The sequence below is a fragment of the Medicago truncatula genome, chromosome 1 (assembly GCF_003473485.1).
Source record: "Medicago truncatula cultivar Jemalong A17 chromosome 1, MtrunA17r5.0-ANR, whole genome shotgun sequence".
Lineage (NCBI taxonomy): Eukaryota > Viridiplantae > Streptophyta > Magnoliopsida > Fabales > Fabaceae > Medicago > Medicago truncatula.
In genome coordinates, this window is record NC_053042.1 from 12,112,959 (window position 1) to 12,125,980 (window position 13,022).

General features: G+C 31.0%; 2 protein-coding genes across 2 annotated transcripts; one reads left to right on the plus strand and one right to left on the minus strand.

The window, feature by feature from the left end:
* Positions 1-3,323: 3,323 nt before the first annotated feature.
* Positions 3,324-4,105, minus strand: LOC25482626 (glycine-rich protein). Its single transcript, XM_013611213.3, has 2 exons — positions 3,927-4,105; positions 3,324-3,733 (listed from the first exon to the last, which is right to left on the minus strand). Exons 1-2 carry the CDS (start codon positions 4,033-4,035, stop codon positions 3,513-3,515), a joined length of 330 nt encoding a protein of 109 aa, XP_013466667.1. The 5' UTR covers positions 4,036-4,105; the 3' UTR covers positions 3,324-3,512.
* Positions 4,106-7,097: 2,992 nt separating this feature from the next.
* On the plus strand, positions 7,098-8,070 carry LOC120580450 (glycine-rich RNA-binding protein 2). Its single transcript, XM_039834028.1, has 2 exons — positions 7,098-7,267; positions 7,667-8,070. The coding sequence occupies exons 1-2, from the start codon at positions 7,171-7,173 to the stop codon at positions 7,903-7,905; spliced, it is 336 nt and encodes a 111-aa protein (XP_039689962.1). The 5' UTR covers positions 7,098-7,170; the 3' UTR covers positions 7,906-8,070.
* Positions 8,071-13,022: the final 4,952 nt, after the last annotated feature.

The window sequence follows — 13,022 nt, forward strand, 5'->3', positions numbered from 1 at the left end:
ATATAGGCTATTTACAAAAAGGTTCGTTTGCACAAAAATGAATGTGGGAGAATAAATCAGTTTCTTTGAAAACTAGTTATAGCACAAATACAGGGATATTAGAAAAGCTATTTTCATGAATACATTTGAAAATTAGTCAACAGAATTTATATGAAAAAAGTGTTTATTGAATAAGCAATAAAAAGCCTTAAAAATAGCTAACAAAAATAAGTAAGGAAAGCACATTATAGTGATGCCAAGACCAAGTAAAAGCAAGGCAAAGTAATTGAAATGTAAGTTCCAAAAAATCATGGCAACGTAATATTCTGCCAAATGAGCTTCTTATGAATAAGTCAACAAAAAATGAATAAGTCAACAAAGTTAATTTTCTCAATTAAAATCAATCAAACCATTTTTATAATAAATAGAAAATAAATAACTTTTGAAATATCTCAAATATACATAAAATATACACCGCATAAATTTTTGTCATTGATACATAAGAAATTATGAGAAAAATAATTGTGATTGATAAAATAGAAAAACATATTTAATGTTGTTACTTAAAAGTTTGTCATAAAAGAATTGTTTTGTTATTTTTTAAGTTTAAATGCATCTAAAGGTCCTTTAAGTTTTTCGTTTTTCCCAAAGTCGTCCTTTAAGTTTCAAAAGTCCCAAACAAGTTCTTTAAGTTTCAAAAGTCCCAAACAAGTCCTTTTAGTTTTTGAATCGTTTCAAATTTCAAACAAGTCCTTTTAGAGGATGATGGTGATGATTTAGATGATAGCAACAAAGAGCATTATCCACCATTTGTCATGCCTAAAAAGATGACTAATTTTAAGTGGGTGTTAGGAGCCAGATTTGGTACCAAAGATGAGTTCAAGGAAGCAATTACCAACTATGTTATCTACAATAGGACTTGTTTGAAACGATTCAAAAACTAAAAGGACTTGTTTGAGACTTTTGAAACTTAAAGACGACTTTGGAAAAAATGAAAAACTTAAAGACCTTTAGATGCATTTGACGTTCTTTTAACTTCTCATTCTTCTTACTTTCTTACTCGTGTGTGCTGAACAACGATCGCTAATGGCTTGATCCCTGATTTCAAACCTATTTTTTTGTTATCATCTTTTTTTTTTCTTCTTCTTCCATCCACCGGTGTATGTAATCAAACGAATTCAAAACATGTTAAAGGAACCAAAATCTTCCATCAAAGAATTCAACAAGTTTCTTCACCCTCTTGTCTGAAGGAGAACATGTTCGTTGCCTCTGCTTTGTATTGTCTATCATTTATGATTGATATTGTATCTGTTAGGACGTTATTCTTGAGGGTTTTACTATTCATAGTAATTGCTTAATGAGCACGTTTAAGAGAGGAAGTCAAAACTAAGAGGAAGCTAAAATTATGTATTTGCTTTGATGACTCATAAAGAGATTAAAGGAATGGATTGTTAGTGTATATAATTAAAACCGGTCAAAATAGGGTTAGAATTTGTTAATTTCTGTAAATTCAATTTAATATAATAATGCACAACATCAGTGATCCTTATATAAATTATTCCATGATTATTTAAGTGATTGTAGTTGCATAACAATTTAATTATACTTTTACTCAATTTATTTTGAACCATTGCAATTTTGGTCCCTCTGATGATTTTTAGTAATTTTAATCTCTCAATTACTTTTCAATTGTTAAAAATTATGAATAGAAAAGTAAATATCCAAATTAATTTATAATATCTTAACAATGTCTGACCCAAAACATACTATGTTGCCAAATTAATTCCTCTAATTTGTTTTTGCTCAGAATCATGAAAAAGGGCCAAATTGGTCTCTCCTTAATGTTTACTAATGAATCTTATTTTGTTTGAAAAAGGGACAACAAAATTAATCTGATGTGAGTTGATTGTTTGATTCTTTGTGTCAAATAATGTTACCAATTTGTTTGATGTTTGCTTTATCGTGGGTCCTATTTGTTAAATACTGGTTTTTATCAAATAAACAACAAACAAAGACAAGCATTAAACATATATCAAATAGGACCACTTTACAAGTATATGAGAGAATATTCAAGAGCACTCAAATGAGGTGTTTGGTGCGGCTTCTAGTGTTGATTTAGGTGTTTTCTTTTCTTTTATATATGGTTGGACGTGGGTGTTGTTCCAGCCAACTATTGTATATGATATTTATGAGCTAAATCCATTGTTAGGGTGAGCATTAATAATCATATAAAAGTTTATTGAGTTTGGGCTTTTTTTATCTTATCCCTTGATGAATTGAGGATAATTTTTTTTCTATTGTTAGAGTATCTTAGAAATTGTGATTGACCCTAACACACAACCTCATAAAATTGGTTTGTGATGTGAGAATTGATCCTGTTATAAACACATGTTCAACCCATGTTTTGTATGATGTGAGACTCTTTAACACATTCTCTCATGCCCAAGATTGGACATATGAAGTGTGAGTATAAATGACGAGTGACCCGATAGTAGAAAGTTGATAGTAGATGACCCAATGAATCTTGGAGGAGGACCATTGATATTTTAATTTCAAGAACATCAAACTTATTCATTCAACATGTGATCTATTCTTCATATCATTCGTTCCATAATCCAATCCTACGTACTTATCATTATGGATAAATTACCTCAATTCATCAAGGGGTAACGTAGGTCTCTTCGAACTGGTTTTTTCTTACAATCAATTATCATTTTTATCTCAATATCAAACTTCTTCATCTCATTCATTCAACATGTGATTTTCATCTCTGTCACTCTAAAATCAAATCCTACTTATCAATAGAGGTAAATTAGCCCCAATTTATTAACGGGTAAGGTAGGTTTTACCTTGAATTTGTAGTGGCTAGGTATGAAAACACACATGTCAATGTAGACATGAACATATAATGTTTCCTTACATTAATAACACAAAAGTCCATCACCCCTTTTTTTTAACACAGTATCTATTAAAGCCTAACACAGAAGGACATCATTTATTATGTCATGTCATTTTCCATGCCAGAGTTTCATACACCATATATAAATTCATAAATTTTAGGTTAAAATGCACTTTTTCGCCCTAACTTTTAAAATGCATTTAGGAGATCAAAATTGTAAGTTTTTGAAAATTAGAGGTGGAAAAGTTAGGGAGCCAAAAATTATGAATTTTATACTCTGGCATGGAAAGTATTTGCAGTTCCATCCATTGACCTTATCTTTGACATTTAGAGGGTGATATATATATATATATATATATATATATATATATATATATATATATATATATATATATATTATAGTATGATGCTGAGCGCCTAACTGTTATAATATAGGAAAATGAAAGAGAAAATATAACATTACAAGTATATTTTTAGACGGTTTAATTTACAAGCAAAGATTTCCAGTTTTATTACATATCTATTACAACTACATACACTTCATATTCTCATGAAGTTTTATTCATACTTATTATTATTACTAGAAGAACACACTTTTAGACTTTTTAGTACTACAAGTTTCTATCCTTTGTGCTTAGTTGTGAGGTTCAGCATCAATATCAGCAACATGATGTTCACGAGGATAGCAGCACCTTCTACAGCTTCCATGGTAGCCCCAATCACAGCAACCGTGATGACAATATCTTCCGCCGTAATGTCCTCCACCGTAACCACCTCCACCATAACCACTTCCACCACCACGCCATGGACCGCCTACATATTGGCTTTCATCTACCCCATTTGTTTCATAGAACTCTACAAATATTGAAAAACAAAACATATGATTACTAGAAATTAAAATATAAGGTTTACACATATATTTTATGCTAGCTACTTTTGATCTAACCTAAACATTCAAAGTGCATGATACTATCAAACTATCACGAGTTACAAATAATAATAATTAATTGTTATATGGTAAAACTTAATTATGAATAGACTTAATTACCATCTTGGTTGTCAAGATTCTTGTCCAAGTCTTTGGGTGCAGTCTCAGCAGAACTGAGAAGGATGGAAGCCAACAACATAGCTAGAAAAAGTAAAGCCTTGGAATTCATTTTTGCTAACACAATGTGAAAACTTTATCTATTTTATACGTATGGATGGATGAAAAGGATGTGACTAAATGTTGTTGTATTTATAGTCAAGGTGAGCAAGAAATAGAACAAGCTAGAGCATACAATATTTGACTTCGAATTAATTCATTCTTATCTTTAACAAAATGCTGTAATGCAAAAATAATGATCATTGATATTTACACACTTATGTCAATCTGCCCTTTGATTCTGCACGTTCTCATTCCCGAGTTGCTATTATTAGTAAGTAGGTCAATGTAGTCAAATTGTGAGAGCAATTGTTGGGAACAAGGGCTGAAGGAAATAACCAAGAACACTTAGATAAAATGACACGAATCTTTTCTAACTTTATCAACGTCTTGAGGTCGAATTTAGCCTTAAGCATGTAATAACGTTAAAACTCTTGAAAAAAGTTTGCCGCTCATTTGAGTTTCACAAGACTTGAGGATAAATCTCTGCAGTTACTGGAACAAGTGTTGAAGGAAATAACCCAAGAACGCTTAAATAAAATGTCACGAGTCTTTTCTAACTTTATCAAGATCTTGAGTTCGAATTCAGTCTTGAACATGAAGTAACCGTAATGCAAAAATTTACCCATATATATATATATATATATATATATATATATATATATATATATATATATATATAATATGGATATATTATTGGAGAGGTGATTTGGATTGTTAAATGAAATGGACACAATTTTTGACTTTTGTAAGTCGGCCAAATTTACAATACATTCTCAAAAAGATTAATCTTTTGTATAAGGCACATCATCGGTCACGCCACCGCATGATTAAAACAAGAAAATAAAAAGAAATTTGTGTGTTACGTTTTTTTTATATGGAAATGTATTTCATTAAATAGAGCCTGACATCATAACGAAAGCATATATATAACTTGAAGTTTTCTCAGTCCAAACAAATTCAGAATTGGAAATAGCAAGTGTGCAGCTTGGTTTGCGACACGTATAATGTGACAAAATTGTAGTCTATGAAAGTAAGGAAAGGAACTAACACATTCTTGAACAAGGACATTCAAATAAGAGTGATTTTGCTGCCGTAGCCCATTATGTTAAAGGAAATTAATGAAAAATAATCTACATTATAAATTATGTGTCATTTCATGGTTTTTTTTACATAGATTAGGAAAAATAATAAATGGCACTACCAGGAAATTAATGAAAAATATTAAATGAAAGAATAACATGCAATTTGATGATTCCTTAAAAAATAATACTTGCAATTTGATAAAACTACCCTCATTAAGAGTTGATTATTAACGATTATCACAAAAGCATCATTGTTTTGGTGGTTAGTTTTTTATTTTTTTATTTTTTTTATTTTTTATTTTTTATAAAAATAGACGATATTCATTCATTCAAATTGATAGAGTATATCGATACAATGAAAATTCGCTAAAAATAAAAGGGATGAATCTGTGAACAAACTCACATCATCCATGTTAGTAGCATAAAACGACAAAGTACTAAAGCCTACACATATGACTATACTTAAGTCTCCGGAATACCCATGTCTCCGGATTTGCAACGTTGACGACTCCAAAGTCATTCTTTTTATCTGCACTAGATCGAAGTTGATCTGACAATCTGAATCGAACAAATACCTGAACGAAACAAGAAAGACAAACAATGTTGCACAAAAACAACGAACAAAACAAAGTCACACTAAGACGACGGAATCACGAAAGAAAAAACAAAATAGATGTGAAAATCACTTATTTGAATAAAAAGGAAATAGAAAAACGAGTTAGAGTGGTATTTTTGGGTCAAAAACTGACGCTAAATCACCGCTCTTTGGTGGTTAGTTGTTGTTCTGTTATTTAGCTTTGTTTTAATTTTTTCTTTGATTTTACTCATAAAGAGAAGATTTTTTTTTCTGGGAAATGTTAACCAGTGCCCTTGGGTAGGGGCACTAGTTAAAGTCTTTAAATGGTAACTTATCATGAAAATATGTGTAACCAATGCATTGGAAATCAAAATATTTTACTTTTTCATAAAATAATATTTTTTTTTGAAATTCTTAAAGAGTATCCCAAAGACGCTCGTTAACAAGACCCTTAATTTATTGCTAAGATTTAAATAAATTAATTAATATTGCATGGGGAAAATAAAACGATCCTTATTTCAGAATTTTGTTTTTACTAAAGCAATATTTATTTATTTTTTTGGTCAAGCAGTCTAGTGTCCAGAGAAATTCACCTTAAAGATGAATAAGTGGGGTGTCTGGGGTTTGAACTCCGACCCCTGCACATATTGTACATTATCGCTTATAAAATGAGCTAAGCTCATGGGACAAAACGATGTTTATTTTAAAATAGAGAAAACATAATAGAGATCGATCAAGTACTCTTCATTTCATACCTCATATTTAATCTAAATCTCATTTGTCCATGACAATTTTTCTCTAAATACATCGTAAAAAACAATTCGATACAAGAATCCAATAAAATAGATTCACTAAGCTGAACTAGACTATAATAACCCTCATAACCATCACATATTATTAATTTAACTCATTATTAGTAGATGTGAGGCTAACCATCAATGCTCAAGTTCAATCTGATTTAAATATCATAATGTATGTTCGCAAATACATACATACATTGATCAAATGTTCATATATGATTTTATTTCTAGATATTCAAATGTATGTATGTATGTATACTCATTGTCATTCATAATGTAAACAACCATGGTCATGCATTAAATCACTAGCAAAAATAATGCAAAATCTATCCACCGACTCATTCATGATTTATATTCAATCACTCATTCATGGATCTCTTGACATCATCGTTCTCACTCAATTCTAGTGCTACCAATCAAAGATCATGTACAAGACCAGGTTGTTATATATCTAAGATAAATTGTTTTCACACAATCCTCAAAACAAAACAACACTCTTTTCATACAATCTGAATGTTGCCGATCCACTTACTAATAATAGTAACTTGGGAAAAAAGATAAGAACAAAATAATTTAATGCTCTTATTCTTTCCTATAAATACCCAACATTGAGCAACTTCATTTTCATCCATCATATACTTATATCGATACACATAATTAAGTTTCAAAGTGAGTACTTCTTGAAAATGAATTCCAAGGCGTTACTTTTTCTAGCCATGTTGTTGGCTTCCATCCTTCTCATTTGTGCAGAGTCTGCACCCAAAGACTTGGACAACAAAGATGGTAATACTAATTTTTTACATTTAGTATAATTTCCCACCATTATTATATGTTTAGCATAATTTTACTAAGATTTTTTCAAGAAAAAAATAAACTTAGTAAAATAATATACTAAGTTTAAAAAATAAAGTATTTATTATTTGTACGTTATATGAAAATAAGATAGCTTCACTGCTAGAAAAAGTTAAACAACCATAGGAATTTAGAGATAGAAAAATTGAAAATCCATCTCTAATTAGTTAACTATTAGAGTGGAATAATTTAGTGGTAAATTGTTTTTTTTTTTTTTTTTTTTTTTTTTTTTTATCTAATTTTGGATGCCATTCAAGTTTTTATAGTAGTGCAATCGAGATGTTATAAATTTGACTACAATTTAATTATATTTTTATTTATGGTTTGTAGAAAAAATAGACACAAATGGATATTATGGAGGTGGGGGTTATGGTGGTAGGGGTGGTTATGGTGGTTGGCGCGGTGGTTATGGTGGTAGGGGTGGATATGGTGGATGGCGTGGTGGTTATGGTGGTGGACGTGGTGGTGGTGGTTGGCGTGGGGGATATGGTGGTGGCCGCGGCGGTTGGGGTGGTGGTTGGCCTGCCGAAAACCATGATGCTTATACTGATGCTGAACCTCAGAACTAAGCAAGAACTTGAGCTAGAGTCGGTTCATAGTACTACTACAATAAATAAAACTTCATGTGTGAAGTGTACTTATGTAGAAAAAGGAAACATATACAATAAAAGTTAGAATCCTATGATCTAGTGTACCTGTTAAATGAATAATACACTTAATTAACCTTACATACATAATCTTTCTATTTCTTTCTTTTACAAGTCTTTGCATTCGGATTTGGATAACCCTAGCTACACGACAACACACGGTGTAGCAACTACAAGATCGTTATATCAAAATTTTCATTTATTTCTTTGATTCAACGACATGTAATTATTACACCGTGTATACAACGTTGTACGGTGATTGAATCATCTTATGTTCTCTCATTAACTAGTTTCAGTTAATTTTGCTAAAAAAAAAAAAGTTTCAGTTAATATCAAATCTATCGACGGGTGCTTATAATATTTCTAATGATTCCATTCGTATATAGAAGTAATTCATAGTAACTAAGTTGCTTGGGCTCCACGGCAAGGGGCTTCTTCTAAGGACGTACATGAGGAATATCGAGTTCGATTCCTGAGGAAACAACGCTTAGCCAATATGCATGCCTCTACGCACGAGCCGGATTAGTCGAAAACCGGTGCGAAAAAAAAAAAACGAAGCAATTCATAATCACAATTCACATGGTATCAATCGGTCATTTATTATAATCTTGACCATTTCATTCATTAATAACGGAAGCCAACATATTTCATCTTCATGATTACATGTTCGAGTTGTTGCAATTTTGAACACAAACATAATAATAATAATTTTTTGGTTGTAAATATGGAACATACAGATTTTGCATCCATTATATTAGATACCACCACTTCTCAAGTCATGCGTCGCAATTATTTCATCCGTCTCAAAATAACTATCTTTTTAGCATTTGTTCACTATTTCAAAATAATTGTCACTTTATAATATCAATGCAGCATTTATTATTATTTTTCATTATTATAGAATTCCACCCAACTTAACTGCTCCACTAACTACAATTAATTACAATATTTTAGTAAATGATACTAATTTTATCATTGAAATCAACATAATTAATAATCTCCTTAATAATCATACACAAACCTTAAACGACAAATATTGTGAGAAGAGGAGCATAACTTTTCATTTTCCAATTAGTTTTCAACAAAAGAAAAGGAAAAGGATAGAAGAAACACCCAATTCCCTTTGTTTCCTTCCTCTGATCATGAAAATAGAGAAGTAGAAGGAGGTAAATTTTGAGCTAGCTTTCAATAATGGGGCATATAATCTTAGCTCAAATCTCAAAACCTCTATGGCGTATAATTAGCATTCTCTACTAATAAAGGTTTGCATGTGAAGTATGCATTGCTTAATCGCACAGATTAGAGAATGGTAATCATGCAGAAAATTCTGCAATTTGATGCCTTAAACATGGACTGAAATTTTCACTACAAGAAAATTAGTGATTTGCTACGAAAATAATGGGTTAAGATCCTCCCCATTTATGTGTTTCTCCATTTATTCAATTTGGAGAGATAAAGACACATAAAATCTTGAAAAAAGTAAAATATAATTAATGATGGTGGGACCCACTTAGTGGTAGGACCCACAATCTATTTTTTGTGTCTTTCTCTCTCCAACTGGCAAAACTCCATTTATTTTGCCAAATGGAGAAGATCTTCACCCGAAAATAATGGAATCGAATTCGTAACTAATAAAGGTTTGCATGTGAAGTATGCATTACTTTAATTAGGTAGTGATTATGTAAAAGTTGAATTAATTTCAATGGCCTTTATGGTACCTGTTATTTGAGCAATAAAAGTTGAATATGTAATTATGTTCTGAGAGAAAAATCCATGACACACATTGTTACAGTCTCTAAAAATTCCACCATAAGCAGCCTTAGGATTTCTAACCATAAGAAGGAATATTACAACCTTTTTCCTTTAACTTCTCATCAATGGAGACCCTATCTTGCTTAATTCTCCAAGCTATCACTGATTTGGAGGGAGGAATGTTTGTGGACCATACATATTTGGGCTAATGGAGCTTCTGATCAATATGTGCCTTGAACATATGCTTCTTTGAAACATAATTATCTCCATTACTATTTTCTTTGAATAAAGGTAATGTGATGTCGTATCCTGACGAGAAGAGGGACTCAACCGTTGTTTCTAAGAAATATAGTTGCTGAAACTACATGCGCGTGTACACGAGAAGTTACCAATGTATGTCCAACACTTTTTAAATAACTCACATATAATGCGGCGAGACCTACATAAGTTTCATCTAATAATATAGTGGATGTAGATTATAAAATATATATACTCCCTTTGCCGTATATTAAGTGTTCTATTTTAACATTTGACAAAAGTGTAAAAATCAAAGAGAGATAATGATGTTTTACTAAATTACCCTAATCAAGTATTTTTGTATTCATTTTTTTATCGTAATTGATAAGTGAATAATATTGACATAGAAATTGGGTAAAAAAAAATATTGACATAGAGATAAACTTGCATTTATTAGAGGTTACAATTAAAAAAAAGTGTAAATAACATTGTATTTAAAATGGAAAGCGTTAATTTGTACCCAATTTTTTTTTCAAAGGGTTAATTATTCTGATACAAAATTATACAAATGAGTCACTTTTATTTAGAGGTACAAATGGGTCACTTATTATTGAAATGGAGGCAGTAACTTTTTTAATTAATTTCACACTAATACTAAAATATTTTTTATCAATTGAAAATATTTCCACACAATACGTAAAGAATTATAAAATTGTTATTAAACTATTTTTAAAAGTTTAACAACAGTACAAGACAATATGTAAACAACACATTAACCAACACACCCACACCTATATATATGACCATATTAAGATTTTTTTGCAATAAAATTTACATGAAAAATCTCAATTATTTAAATAATCCTAATTAGATTGGCACCATGTATTATTGATAATTAAAAAAAATTAGGATAGCTTTAACATTTACCAAATAGATATAAGAACAATTTGATAAACCACAAAGTTCATTACACTAGAATTAATTTTTTAGTGGCTCTAAAAACCACAGCGCCCATAGAAAAGATTGAAAATGGGGTACAAGAAATGAATAAAATTAGATAAAACACATAAAGGTAGCGTGATTAGAACATGGAAAAACCTGCAGAAGCGTGATTCTATAGAAATGAATAAATGTATAAATGTATTGTGATTTCGTGATGAGAAATGTGGGAAAAGATTAAAGTGTCTCTAAAAACCACACCGCCCATAGAAAAGGTTGAAAGTGGGGCACATGAAATGAAGAAAATTATAGAAAGCACATAAAGGTAGCGTGATTAGAACAGGGAAAAACCTGCAGAAAGGAATAGATGTAGCGTGATTCAATAGAAAGGAATAAAGGTATAAATGTATTGTGATTCTGTGATGAGAAGTGGGAAAAGATTAAAAGTGGCTCTACAAACCATAGCTCCCATAGAAAAGGTTGAATTTGGAGCACATGAAATGAATAAAATTAGATAAAGCACATAAAGGTAGTGATTAGAATAGGGAAAAACCCGCAGAAAGGACTAGATGTAATGTGATTCAATAGAAAGGAATAAAGGTATAAATGTACCATGATTCCTTGATGAGAAATGTGAAAAGATTAAAAGCGCCTCGACAAACCACCACCCCCATAGAAAAGGTTGAACGTAGGGCACATGAAATGAATAAAATTAGAGAAAGCACATAAAGGCTGCATGATTAGAACATGCATAAAAATGCAAAAAGGAATAGATGTAGCGTGATTCAAAAGAAATTAATAAAGTATAAATATATTGTGATTCCTTGATGAGAAATGGGAAAAGATTAAAAGTGGCTCTAAAAACCACAATCCCCATAGAAAAGGTTGAAAGTGGGGCATATGAAATGAATAAAATTAGAGAAAGCACATAAAGGTAACTTTATTAATTAAAACAGGGAAAAACCTACAGAAAGGAATAGATGTAGCGTGATTCAATAGAAAAGAGTAAAGGTATAAACAATTTTACCAATATGGGTTGGTCCAATAGCGTGATGAGAAGAGGGAAAAAATCGTAGATTATGAGAGTAGTTGCTGAAACTAGAAGCATGCGTGGATGAAAAATTACCAATATGGGTTGGTCCAACAATTTTAAACAGGTCCCACATAAAGTGGTGGGTCCATCTATAACGTGTCATTAGAGGTGGTTTTATGAAAGTATTGAAACTAGAATTAAGGCCTATATAACCTCAATCTTCTTTGTTCTTTTTTCATTCTATGTCTCTCATCCTAAATATGAGTCGTTCTCATGAGACATCTTTTATTTCTCTCCCTACTATTAGTTCTCAAAACATCCCTCAAGTCATGAACAAGATCAAAGGGATTATAGGTTGTGACTTTACCTCATCCATTTCTAATTCCAACCTGGTGAATAATCTCCAAAATATTTTAGACGAGATGGAAAACTTAAAACCCAATCTTGATAGTTCTGAAAGAGGTGTTATGGTCTCTCTTCAGATCTTGTTGAACAATCTGCGTTCTGATATTCCTATTATTGAGTCGACCCTCAATAATTTTAACCAAGCCGAAGAACTACAAAGGCTCGCTGATGATCACTTGAAGTACATTCGCAAAAAGATTAAAGACAAAAATACCAACCTTGTTAAACTTTGGGATGAAGATTTCCACATTGATCAACGCATTTGTTATCTTGAACATGAACTTCAAATTGCTAGGAATAAAAAGGCAGATATTTCAGAAGCCCTTGATATGGAGATGGCCTCTTTCTGGGAGATGGATGCAGAGTCCAAAAAAGCAGATGCTGAGAACTCTCATTTGCTTGTTGAGTTATTGGTTATGAAGAAAGAAGTCAATGGTGTTATTGTAAAAAGAAACAACTTGGAAGAAGCATGGAAAGGGATACAATCCCTTTTTGATTTGTAATTTTATTGAATTCCCTTTCTTCTTTTCTTTTGCATATAATCAATATGTAATATCATGTCTTCTAGCCTTAAGTTTATTTTGATTTCATGAATAGTTTGTTTATAGTATTTTAAATATTGCCCATTGATTGATATTTCTCGATTACTCTAACAAATATCTCGAATCAAATA

Bases quoted from the DNA above. Each gene is read 5' to 3' on its own strand.
- LOC25482626 (XM_013611213.3), bottom strand. From the start codon at position 4,035: ATGAATTCCAAGGCTTTACTTTTTCTAGCTATGTTGTTGGCTTCCATC. The intron at 3,734-3,926 runs GTAATTAAGTCT...CAATATTTGTAG, and splicing joins GAATCTTGACAACCAAGATG to AGTTCTATGAAACAAATGGG.
- LOC120580450 (XM_039834028.1), top strand. From the start codon at position 7,171: ATGAATTCCAAGGCGTTACTTTTTCTAGCCATGTTGTTGGCTTCCATC. The intron at 7,268-7,666 runs GTAATACTAATT...TATGGTTTGTAG, and splicing joins AGACTTGGACAACAAAGATG to AAAAAATAGACACAAATGGA.